At 44.3% G+C, this 13,356-nt stretch overlaps 1 protein-coding gene across 1 annotated transcript in view; it reads right to left on the reverse strand.

Moving 5' to 3' along the window:
• The window catches only part of AFF3 (ALF transcription elongation factor 3), a 332,349-nt gene that overhangs the window by 83,142 nt on the left and 235,851 nt on the right, over nucleotides 1-13,356 (reverse strand). Inside the window, exon 9 of the mRNA XM_054813187.1 lies at nucleotides 2,223-2,263. Coding sequence (XP_054669162.1) covers nucleotides 2,223-2,263 — 41 coding nt within the window. The remainder of the gene's footprint in view (nucleotides 1-2,222; nucleotides 2,264-13,356) is intronic.

Genomic DNA, 13,356 nt, shown 5'->3' on the forward strand with positions numbered 1-13,356 from the left:
AAAAGCTGTTTCAGTCAAGCTTCTGGGTCACTAATCTTTGTGTTTGCACATAAATCTGCTGGGGGTTACTGTGTCACTCTGAAAACAAGACTGAGTGCAATACACTAAAGAAATCAATGGCTACAAGTTTAAAATATTTTTTTTCCTCTTTCAGTTTAGCTAACTGTTACTTTTTTAACAGAACCTGAAAGCAAAAACTGCAACGAGAACTGTTGGAGAATATTTAAAAAAAAAAAAAAAAAGAGATCAAAATTACTGAGAGCTTTATTTCAGCTGCCATCTCTCTTGGCCCTGGGAAATGCTGGTGTGTGGCTGGGAGCTCTTCGTTGCTACAGGGACACAAGTAATGAGCAGCAATATTATAGGCATCCTCACTTTAGCCAAGGCTAGACAGAAACGGCCATCACAGTGTGGGGTTTTGGCCCCCTGCCCTCCCGTTCACTCACTGCAGGGTGCAGCCTCGGCCTTCCCAGCACCCCCTCCAGAGGGAGGGGAGGAGGGTGCCCCAATGGCTTGAACGTTTGCAGAGCAGGTGGGAAAGCTGTAGTCTCCAGGCATGCTTGTAAGGGCAGAGAGGGGATTATCTGTTCATAAACAGTAAATCTGAGGTGTGACAGGCAATGTTTCAGCCCTTTTGCCCTGAGGATGAGGGCAGCCGGTGCCCAGCTCCCTCACCACCCGCGATGAGGTAGGGACCATCTATCCATCACCACCACTTTTCTTTCTAGGGGAGACAGAAAGTGCACTGCGGGGTTTGGGGCTAGTTAACTACCTCCAGGGGTAGTCCCACAGGAATGCTCCTCATTCAGCCCAGGGGAAGGGTGCTGAGAACCCCCCTGCCAGGTTTTCTATGGTCATGGCATTGCCCCCACCAAGTGCAAAAGCTGCTGTGCCTTGGGGCGAGCTTGCACACCGCCAGGGAGAGGAGCATAATGCTGACTCTGACTCCTCTTTCTTTCTGCATTCGTCCCAGTTACAGCAAATACTTGTGTGCCCTACAACCGCACCAGCGATTTCACCCACATCCCATACATTTCATAAGGGAATTTTTTTCCCTAAGGAGGGGGGAATAAAATTCTAAACAAAACGGTGTTTGTAAACTTGGGGGGGAAGGTCGATAATTTTGGTGGTCTTAGCCTCCAAGCAGAGAGAAATGTTATTCATCCATGCACAACATATAATTCAGCCTAAGTGACAGGCTCTGCTCTGGAGAAATCCTGGCCTGAGCTGGCTTCCAGAGTCAATTACCGCTTATTCCCAGGGAGGCGGGGGGCGGGGGGCCAGACGGAGCAGAGGGGGCTGCCAACAAGGCATGGGGAAATTTACTCTGTGTCAGCCTGCATGACACAGTACCTCATTTGTGGATAAATGTAAATCTGCTAGTTCTTTTTCACAGGCACTAAAATGTACAGTCTCTCCTCCCCCCTTCCCTCCCCCCGTTCCCAAAACTGGAAAAGAAATCAGGACCGTCTTAGAAAGCTACCTTATATTTCAATCAATCCTCTTTCATAAAAGTCATTTAAGGTAAATACCTGTGCAGACCTATGGCCCAACTATAACATTTACTATGGCCCAAATCCTGAATTCCTCACTTGGGCAAGCTTCCCATTGAAGTTAATGGATTTTTGCTTGAAAAAGAGCTCAGTAAAACCTGAACACTGTCTAAGGATTTGGTCCCCTGCTTATCTGCCTGGAGCACTGCTGCAGTTCCAGAAGAAGTGAAAAAATGAATTAAATTCCTCCAAAATACCAATCCCTCAAAACTTAAGGGGTAAAAAAGGGCATTGTTTTTGTGCATAAAATGTACAGAGAAGCTCATCAAAAGAAGAGTAATTCCCAGGGAAAGGATTTGGAAAAAGTCAAAAGAGAATGTCTCGGAATAAATGAAGTACTTATTGCTGAAAAATGAGCTCAGATATATCTCAGCAAACTCTAAAGCTCAGAATTTACTGCATCATTCATGCCTTCTCCAGTAAGTTTCTTATCTCTCGTTTGGTATCACAACAAGGGATTCTGCATACTCTGTATGAAATACAACAAGACTGTGATTTTTGCAGTAATAAACTCTACACATGCATGACAAATCCAAGCATGCAAAATGTTTAACATCCCAGTTCACAGATACTTTGGGGACAAAATCCGATTATGAGTTATATGCCACAATAAATAGGGCTCAACGTTTCATAAAGCAATTTATAGTTCATAAAAATGACAAAATGTACCTGTCAGATAGAACGCGGAGAGCAGATCTCTGTGCTGCCTGCTGGAAGAAAGGGCAGAGATGTTTATTTTATATTCTGACTTGAAAATTACGAGCACAATCAACACTTTAAAAAATGCGTTACACACATTTTTGTCACGTGTCCAAAATCTTATAACTACGAGCAAAGTAGCAGAAAGTCTATAGTCAAATGGACATTCCAGCCTAGTAAATGTAAGAACACTTTGTTAAGTATGCCATAAACCAGAAGATTGTCAAAGCACCGCACGGTATTTGAGGTCTGAGCTACTCTATTTAGACGATTTTTTTCTGCGGGTCCCTGAAAACTCGGCAGGGCTCGGTTCTCTGCCTTCCCCTCTCCCCGCTTCCGCACTCCCACTCCCTCTCCTTTACCATTAGTCTCCTCCCATTCTTCCACAGAAACAAACATCACATATTTGGTTCCTTTTGCGATGAAGCCTGCAGCTATAATTATAAATATCGCAAAGCTTGCCAGAGCTGCTGCAGACTTTTCATGAACGCTGCCACGTTAATCTGCTGGCAACTTTTGACTACACAGTACAGGATTGACCTGTTGCTGGTTTGCTCCTCAGTTTTTGCCTAGTACAACTCTTTGGATGAGGTGGGGAAGCATGGTGCTTATTCTTGTGTTAACCAGCAGTTCTGGGAATAGAAATCGTAGCCTCTCAAGTTTAATAGGACTCCCAAGCCTATCCCTGAGCTAGTTTGCCACTTTATTATTATTATTCTTTCCCCTCCTTCAATCACTTCAAGTGGTGTGATTCATGGCTTCGACACAGTAACCAGCTGCTAAGCAAAGATGAAATCCATAAGGTTTTGAAAATCTACTTTAAAGCCTCCATTCTACTTGGAGCTGCCCAGAGCGTCCCTGTCCAGGCTGTCCCTCACCTGGCACAGAAGGCACACAAAGCTAAACAGTATGGAGAGCCAAGGGGCAGGGAATTAAAAGCTGATTTTCTCTTTGCAGTTACCAGTAAATATGTTTTTGAAACATATTTTGAAACTGGCTTCTCAGGCTGCTGGGGGCTGCATCCCTATCCCTGAAGCTGCACGGCTTCCAGGCATCCCGCTCAGCACTGGAGAGCGTGGAGGTAACCCTTCTGGCTCGTCAAACTGCTGCTGACAGGCCGCAAAGAAAAACTTGATAAAGCCTGACTTGCAGTTGCAGTTACAGAGCATTTCACAGAAAGGTGTGAAAAGATCCCGAGTCGATCCCTGCAGATCTGACAGGAGTGCAGAAATGCTTTGGGAAGGGTTTCTACTCGATTTTGGAAGCAGGATTTCTGCTCAGGGAACTTTCTGGAATAACTTGGGCCTTCTGGGTTTCCTTGGGAGAAGTTGTTTGCTGTGTATCACATACCAAATTGTCAGGAGACAAGGGCCGTGCCGCATCCCCTGTGGCTGGCATGGCTCGCAGGAGGGGTTTTTCCTTAGCATTGACTTTCTGCAGTGGAAATAGGAGTGTGCCCAAGCCATGAACATGCTAGTTTTAGTGTTAGGAAAATAATATGGGGAGTCTGGTATTTTTCACTGTCTCCGGTAGGTCATCCTATTTGCACGCACTTTGGATACAACCCTGTCCATGTCATCCAGGCCACTGGGTTACAGGACAGGCCTTAATGGGAGCAGCCACTCTCCAGTTCAGCGCCTGGCACCATTTTTACTCTCTGCTCTGCAAGGGGCTTGTTATGACAACTTTACACCACTTCTTGCACACAAATGCAGGAGAGACCCAAAATGTAGGTCTTATGGCTTAGTCTGTTTTTTAATGCCCTGGGCCCACACAAGTTCATGTCCTCCTACGCCTGATCACCGTCACCATCAGGAAGCTGTGTCCATTTTGGGTTTCAAGCTGCCCAGCTTCAATGCTTACCCCTGCGCTGTGTTATGCCTTTGCCTACAAAACTCAGGAGCTTCCTCTCACTATCAGAGCCCTTTTCCATGGCCAAGTTGTGTAGATACCATTCAGGTTCCCTCTCCTTCTTCTCTCCCGCCAGCAGCCGGGGCTAGTCTTTCCCTCACAAGCAGCCACTACGTGGCAGTGCTGTTTAAGCCACTTTTAATGTTTCCCTCTCGTGGCTCAGGCCACCACAGGTGCTCATGCAGTTGTGCGATGCAACACGTTGGAAAACTGATCCAGCTGAAAAATAACACTTTCCCAGGTTTTTTTTTTTTCTTTTTTTTCTCCCCGAGGTTATTTGCTAACTGGATCTCTTCTCTAAGCTGCTTCCCCAGGGAGAAGGTGTCACATCGCAGGGTGCGATGTGAGAATGGGCAGCATGTAGCAGAGACCTTCGAGATAAGGGCATGTCTGCCAGGGAGGTCACTTTCACCTGACATGGCTCTCACTCCCTTCTGGGGAGCTGCAGAGCACTCCTGGAGCAAGGTACCTGGTGGCTGCAATAGCCAGAGGGCACTGAAGGAGACAGGCTGCTCTGTAGCCAAAGGCCCCAGGTACCTTACAGAGACCTCAAGAAAGCAAAGGTGGACTTGGGTGAAACTAAAAGCCCCTAACATGGGGATGTGGGGTGCATATCACTCTTCTATTTCCCTAAAATCCCTAACTTTGAGAGAGGGAGAAGAGATGGATACTTTCTCTTCCAGTCTTGCTGAAAGCTGCCCTCAGGAGGGAAGAGGAGGACTCTCTTCAGTGCTAACCAAGCCACGCCATGTGGTGTGGGACTGCAGTCTCAAGTGCCAGTCTTCAGTTTCCATCTCGGTACATCCAGTTGTTGACAGCTCTTGAAAAGGTGATCCATTCTGGGCCAGAAAGTGGGTTCAGATGACAGGCAGGGCAGCAGAGAGAAATGTACAAGTGCTTTTCAGTGAGATCATTCTACTTTTTCAATTAGCTTCTCATTTCAAGTCCTTTAATAAACGTCCTTCTTCACCAGGATACAATGCAGATTACATGGCGCACCTCACTCTTTGATTGGTGGTTGCATATTCTATAAATGAGACTATCAATTTCTTTCTTACACGGTTTGAAAATACAACCACGTTTGGTTGCATATTTGTGTGACCCCCTGAGTTGGTAATGGCCCCATTTCTAAACAATGGGGGAATAAGATCCAGTCACAAGTTTATTCTTCCTCCCCGGAGAAAGCGTTCTATTGCCTGCAATGAAAGGCAGTTAGCAACTATCCAGCAATTTTAATTCTAGCCTATATTGCTCCCCTCTCCTGGAGAAAGTGAGCTGTTGTAATTAAAAGTAGTTAGCAGTTCCCTAGCAAGTATAAGTACTTGCAGCCACTAATTACAGTCTGCTCTCTTGTTCCCCTGCTACAGGATTGGGCTGCTCAACTTAGGGAGAAATATCTGCCCTTGCTTCTCACAAACAGGGTTTTTTTGTGACCCCATTCAGACTCATTCATGAATCCCCACGGAGGGTCATGACCCATAGTTTGAGAAACTCCTGGCTAGAGAAACAGCTTTCTGTGATTTATTATGTTTCTAATATGCCAGTATTATCTATGTAACGATGTAAGCAAAAGGGTGGTACTTAGTATCATACACAGCCTGCATGACTATTTTTTTAATAGCTTGATTTTGATTGTGCTATTTAATTTGCATTTTATTTTACATCGTTAACAACTTTACTGAGGCTAACTCATCATCCATCAAGAAAGATGAGAATATGTTCTACAGTCTTTATTATTCCTGGAAGTAAGTGACTATGCTGGTTATAGAAATTAGGGATAAGCAATAATTTTGAAGTTTGATATTGCTGACAGAATTTAAAGATCTCCAAGACTTACCACTAAAAAGTGCTTTATGGGAATCTTAATATTCTCTTGATAAGTGATTGAGTTATACTTTGATGTGTTCACCAGTAATGAGTATAATCCTGAATTTTCAGTTCTTGGAATCAGTGGGGTTACTGATGGAGGAAGGTTCTCCTCGATATGAACATGGATATTGGAGGCCAACCCACCACATAATAACTTTAATGCTGAGTAGGAAGCAGGGAAGGGAAAAAAAATAATCACTTAGGTGACTCAGGTACTTGGGCTTGAGAAAGCAGCCACAGTAAATGAGATTAATTCCTCCTTTTCACTACATCAAGAGTTGTAAATTACAGGATACTGGCTGGTTAGACTACTTTGTCCCCCACCTGAGTTGGTTATAGATACATTTAAGGCAGTTTCATTGATCTGCCTATAGTTCATTAATCATTCATGAAAGATTCTAGCTGTACCCCAAGACTACTGGGACAAAACAAGTTTTCAGCCAGCAATAATCAAGTTCAGGTTCTCAATCTCCAGAGATTGCATCTTCTTTCTCCATCCTTTATTGCAATGAGCCAGAGCTTGGGAACATAATCAGCAGATATTCAGGTTTCAGTGTGTGTTAAATGAGCTACCAAAATTACTTGAAGTGTCACAAGTTGCAATCTGTTGTTGAAGCGAAATCAAAGAGGAAATTAAATACTTTCATCGTAATTGGGACTGAGCAGTGAGCTAGTTCATTGTAATTGGGACTGAGCAGTGAGCAGAACGGGTTGAATACAGCTATTGAGCTAGAGATAGAGGAGTGTTAAGAGTGGTCCCCAGAAATCTCTCTTTTTTCTTTTTTTTTCCTTTTCTTTTTTAATCCCGTTGGAGAAGAATTGCTTCATAAACCGCTGGGCTTGCAGGCATTTTTGGATAAGAAGCAAATTAGAAGTACTGCGAAATGTTCTGCTGGGCTCGGAAGAGTATCTTCGAGGCACTGTAGGCTGACTGTGGATACATTTTCCTATACCTCACTCAGGGCACGCTTTGGCAAATAAAAGCCAATAAATTGACTGTTGGCAGATTCAGACGTTTTGTTCTCTAATTTTTGTGTCCTGTGGATTAATTGCTGTTATCGCGAGAGAGCTCACTTACAGCACTTGTATGGAGTTACACCAGTTTTACCGGAGACTTCACTGAGATGGCACAGGTGTACGCAAGGTGAGAATTTGAACCATTTCTTTGGTGACAGTGTAACAATACGTACTACCTGTGCGTGAGTAAATTGCATTGCTTCCAGAGCATCTTGTTTGTCTGCCTCGGGTGGTAGATGATGCCCGGGAACTGTGCAGCGAACCATTTACGCTGTAAGTGAGCATCTCCCGTATCAGCAACCACCCAGACTGCTGGATGTCACCCTGTGTCGGACTGCAGGTAGTGACCTGTAGATGCACTTTTTCCAAGCCAGGGTTAAGGAAAGATGTCATTACTATATACTGCCATTTGGGAACCAGACTGGAACAAATACTTTTATATCTGTCGTCTTCTGTGTTTCATTCTTCATATATCTTCCATGTTGATTCTGTTTTAATTTCCTAAGGTTTCATTTGTTTTTAGCTTAAATGCAGTTTATTCCTAAACTAGTGAAGCCAGAAAGAAAATTTTGTGAAGGGCGCAATCTGTCTGCATGCCATAACTTGGGCCACGGGACTCTCCAGAGCTTTTTTCCAGCTTCAGATCTGGGAGCCGTTGTGGACCTAGAGCCAAACTTGTGGATAATCCTCTTACGATGAGCCCACCTCAGTCCAACCACACACGTGATTTTTCACCTTCCAAGTTAAGATATGAGTTTAATCCAATTCTGTTTGCAGGCACCTTCTTGTGCTGGAAGTTATACCTTTTGCCTGTGAGACAGAGCTGCCTTCCAGCCTCACAGCTCCTCTCCCTGCACAGGTGTTTATAGACTGTGACCAGGCACCAGCCCCGCTTTAGACTGGCTCAGTTCATTGCACTGATATCTTTCACTCCAAGGCATGTTTTCTGAAGATGTTAGGCATCCTTCTCCCTTGTCCTGAAACCCTCTTCAGTTTTTGGTGTTCTCCTTGAAGAGTTCAGAGTTGCGCAGAGTTGCACAGTGTTGCAATGATGCTCTCATCTGGGCTCAAAACAGGTAATGAAATCCTCTTGCACCTGCAGACTTGCCTTGCTTAAATGCCCGTGAGTGCCCTGTGGCCACAAGAATTGCTTGAGGAGCTCAAGTCAGGCAATTTATCCTAGGCAATGCGTAATGTGCCTTCTCTCACTGCATTATTCTGTATTCCTCACTGTTCCTGGGGCTTTTGTTTGAGGATTGCTTTCCAGTGTGGATTTCTGAGGGATTTAAAATCACTTGTAAACTGCAGCTTGAGTGTTCCTCTGTAAATTTGCAATATAAATGTGCGAATGTGATATTCACTGTCCAGTTTATGTTTATTTAAGATTTACAGGCTGTAAGACTTAAAAGGGTCTCCCTTCCTTCCCTTTTTGGAGTTGGTTATCATCAGAACCACTTCTTTTAAGAAACTATAAAACCCTTTCTGGATTTCATGATTTCTCCAGGCCTTTCAACACCTTGGTATTCATTTTTCACCCTGGAGTTTTATTATTATATTCCTGGCGAACATTGTTCTTTCTCCTCTGCTTTGCCCATTAATCCTTATTAATCTTGAGGGGCAGCACAGTCTAGTGACTTGAACACGGCACCTGGGATTGAAAGACCCAAGTGCTGACCCAAGTGCTAATCCTGGCTTTGCAGCTGACTTGCCATGTGGCTTCAAACAAGCCACATCTCAGCCTCCGTCTCCCTGTCAATTCTACAGAGATAATAATTCTTGCTTAACTCTACCTAAATACCTCTCGGGGGCATTGTATTAAGTAGTTAATACTTGTTAAGTGATTTGGATCTCCAAATTACTGTATAATCAGCATGGGTATTAACCACACAGAGAATTTTATATATCTGTAAATGTTGAGTCTTCTGACCTGCCTCTGTTCAGATTTTTCCTGTAGTCTGGCCTGGACAAGCATGCAGGGTTTCAACGCAGATGAGTTAACTTTAATCTTTTTCAGTGGAGATGCGCAGAAGGAAAGTCCTTGGTAGTTTTCATTAATATAATTGTTAATTTTCAATGACACTGGAGGAGGGTCTCGGTCATTGCAAGCAAAGCAGCAGTCACCTGGGAAAATCTCCTCTGTTTCCACAGAAGTAGTCTCCTTATCCAGGAAAAGGTAACTTTGTTGAAGTGCTGCTTACACTTAGGATATCGCAGGCAAAAATTGTCAGTGTTGTGCCACAGGCTTTACAAGATTTACTGGGAAGACTGAAAGCTCAGAAATTAAAGCAGAATTTTTCCAAAAGCCCATATATGTGAAAATAGGGGAAATACAAGCCTGAATTCCCCAAATGGTGGTAACTCTGCCCAAGGAGGTGCTATGTCAATCAACTATGATGCAACTACCCAAGTATCTGCTTGGATTGTGCTAGGAAATGAAAAAGTAGACGGGGGTAACATCCTAAGTTGACTGAAATCAGTGGCTGAACTCCTGCTGACTTCAGAGGAGAGAGATTTCATCCTATGTGCAGGAGAAATTATAGCAGTGGTTCCCCAGTTCCTTTCTCTTAAATGCTGGTTTTGATGGACTGGCTGCCAGTTCTTTTTCCTTATTTTTCATCATGTTCTAATATAGCTTTTTCCCAATTTATTTTCTTCATTCATTTCTTTTTTATTCCCTTAATCCCTTTCCCTTTTCATGTTCCTTTTGTTTTCTCTTTCTCTGTTTCTGCTGTCATCCGTCTCTGTGCACCCCATCTCCTTCGCACAGCTCCTCATGTGACATCACCCCAGCCTGAGCTGGATGGCCAAGGGGAGCTTGACCTTCTGCCTTGCAGAGAGCAACAGGCAGATCCTGGGGAGGCTGGGACTCTGTGTTTGTATGTGTGCATGAGTGCGTGCACGCATGTGTGAGAGAGATACAAGTGGAGTCCTTACAACATTCCTCTCTGACCTCTGCTTCCCTTGCACAGGGGAAATCTGGGCTGATACTAAAAAGACGTAAGTTGAGAGGGATAGACAGGTACAGCAGCATAAAAATTACGGAGCGGGGTAAGCTAGCATGTGCCCTGCGAGCTCCTGAATATGTCAGGGGTATGTTCTCCTCTTACAGCTTGTAATAGCTGCAATATTACTGCTCTAAATTATTTGTGACTGATGGTTATTTAACCGTCCTCTTACAGGCATGCTGGAATGAATTTGCCTGAAGGCAAATAGAGGCTTTGTGGCCACGCCTGATCGGGGCGAAGGCTCAGGCACGGTGGCTGGCTTCAACGAGGGCTCTCTGTGGCAGAAGGAGCGGCGTGTGGGCTGACGGATTCACGAAAGACAGGGACAAGGGAAAGTCAGTCTGGAGATATGGGACCTAATCCATCTTTACACCCCCAATCAGCTGGCACTGCTGAATTGATTGCATCGGGGTATGTTCCCATGCCAGTCAAAACAGACATTCGTACAGTAATTCCAGTTCACAGAGGGGGAAAAAAAACTAAGCAAAGATTTCAAGAAGATAGGGTTAAGGAAGTTACAGTAGATACAGAAAGAAACTGTTAGACTTGAGAAAAGGTGATACCAGTGGAAAAGGGCAGGCTTTGGAGATTTACTAGAGCTAAAACTTAGCTTAGTCACGGCATCCACATGAAGAGACAAGGAAGGTGCCCTTGTATTTTATTTTCCAGTCTATTTTTAGAGGTTTGCTACTGAGGAACATGGAGATCAGAGTGCCATGTTTGAGTTTCTCCAAATTTTTGTGCACATCCCAGAGTCAAGCTGATCTCTAACCTCTTTCACTGTCATTCATGGTGGTGGCATGCAAATTTAGAGCTTGATCTTGCCTGCCAGTGCATGACAGACATTGAATCTGATTTTGTAAGATAGGCAGTGATGTGAGCGAAGTTTGGCAGGACAAGACTGAGCTCTTATTTTGTTTCATCAGACACTTTCAGTGAAGCAATCTTGGTCTTCTTGTCATGCCTTGTGGAAGTGCAAATTTAGATGTCACAGAGATTTTAAAATCAGAGCTGGCAAACCACAAAAAAAAGCTTGGCTCAGCTGGCTTAAATCTTACTCTGGATTTTAGTTAAGTTGGATACCAAAAGGATTGCTTCTTTAATACACAGGAAATAATGGACTTATCCGAGTTAAGTAAGGCTGTTACAGTGGCTATTCCTCCATTCTAAAAACGCGCTCACGTTATAGTGACAGAGGGCTGAGCAGAGCATTTGGATTAAGCACAAAACCACCTGAGGTTTCAGCCATTCCTTAACACAAAACTTAATTTTTCCACTTTTGCTTATCTCTGCTTTGTGCAGTTTTGGTTGCTGTCAGACTTGCATGTGGCCAGACTTCATGAAATAGGTTTGCTGTGCTCTGTGGAGTAAGAAACTTCTCATCAGAAAGGGTTTTTTTTACAACTTTATCAGGGCACTTTTTGAGAGAGAAATTAATTTGCAGCGATGATGCAGACTCTGTGTTTTTGGTTTTTTTTCCCAGGGCTGAGTGTTCTCATGTCCTTTTTCACTCATTTTCCCTTCTGATCAAGCCTCAAGTATTGCAGTGATGAAGAGGTGAATAAAAGGGAGCACAACACTAAAATGACTTAATGTGGTTAAAATATTTGGACATGGCATATGTGAATGCAATTAGCACTGCCTAAAAATAGTTCTAATGATGAACAGGGCTATTCAGTGGCGTGTTATAATTTGCCCAATATAACTCTTGTCTCTAGATGTACCTGACTCTAAGCTCTGCTTGGCTGATCTTTGACTTCAGAAAGCACCGTCCTAACAGAGGAGGTCTTATGGAAAAAAAGCTTGTAGCTGCTTTGCTCCTTTTTCAATTTGTTTGTAAATTCATTACAGATGGCTTCAAATTAGCTGGAATATTGCATTTCATATGCAGAAGTAGTGCATATAAAGACTCTACTAAAAATTATTCCTTCTTGAAGAAGGTGGATGAATGACCATTCATTTCAGGATAATTTTTATCTTTTCATTGATTGTCAATCCGTATCCAGAATTGAGAGGGAAAAGTCCTACACATTATTAAAAAGATTGTCTTTACATACATTCTTTCTCATTTGTTTCTGGCTACCAGTAAAGAATGAAGAAAGATTTTATCACTTAAAAAAAAAAAATCCCTTCCTAATGCTATTTATGTAGGGACACGGCCACACCGATTGTCATTGACCACGTAGATGGACATTTGTCCTGTTGCAACGACAGGACGGATTTGGCTGGTAATCATCGCCTACACTGCAGACAGTCCTGCCAGAAAGATGCATTTCCAGCCCTGAGCCCTGGCATCCCTCAGCGCATACGTGACATGGAGGAAACGTAGATGCCTGTGTCCTCACTGGAGCTGCGGGTACAACTCAAATTAGCATCAAGCTTTCTGGCTCAGCCACGGGCAGGGTGATACTGGAGCATGGACAGGTCCCCCAGGGGCAGCAGCCCACCCTAGATGTCCCCAGGCTGCTGTGGGTGAGAGGCAGCCCTGGGACCCCTGGGAGGGAGCCGGGGTGGGTGGGCTGCCATCGCCTTGGCTTTGGGTGGCCAGTCAGACCAGGCTGTCGAGAATTTTATTTTACCCCACTGAAGCTGTTCCTCATGAACTTTCTCGAGGCTGCTCTTCCCCTGAGGTCTGCTGTGAAAGGACGTGGCTTTCTGTTTGTTTTGGCTTGCCTGCGGAGGGGCTGGTTTCGCTCCCACCACTCAGACCCTGCAGGGCCAGCCTGTCCTCGTCCCTTCTTAAGGAGGGCAGCTGCTTGCAGGCAAACGCTGCCTTCCCTCTCCCTTGGGTGCAGGGTGCGCGAGCAAAATTAATGAACCTGAGAGGATTGTTTGCTGCCTCCCTGTGCACCATGCGCGGAGGGCGTCCTCAGCCCCTGTGTTTACCTGCTGCCGCGGGGGGACAGTCATACGATTATTTAAGAAAAAAGAAAAAGTACTAAATTTGGGTCTTTTCTTTCGAGATACAGCAGGGGCTGGAGTGTGTAGCCATGTCCCTGGGAGTGTGTTCTGATTGCTTCTTCAACTTCTGTTTATACAATTTTACAAAATTTTGGCAGGAATCAAGAGCACATACCAGGGTGTTGGCTTTTATGAATCCCATGGGATGTGAAAGTCAAGCTGACTGGATGAACTTTGGTTACATATTCCAGACAAGCACAATGACTCTATTTATTCAGACTTGGCAGCCAGAATGCAGATTGACTCTGTGGGTAATAAATTTTCACAGCCACAAAACTTCAGCGGCAACCAACCTGATCCCGCACAGAAAAAATGCATACAAGGAAGCAGACTCGGGTTGC

Source organism: Grus americana, chromosome 1 (genome assembly GCF_028858705.1).
Source record: "Grus americana isolate bGruAme1 chromosome 1, bGruAme1.mat, whole genome shotgun sequence".
NCBI lineage: Eukaryota > Metazoa > Chordata > Aves > Gruiformes > Gruidae > Grus > Grus americana.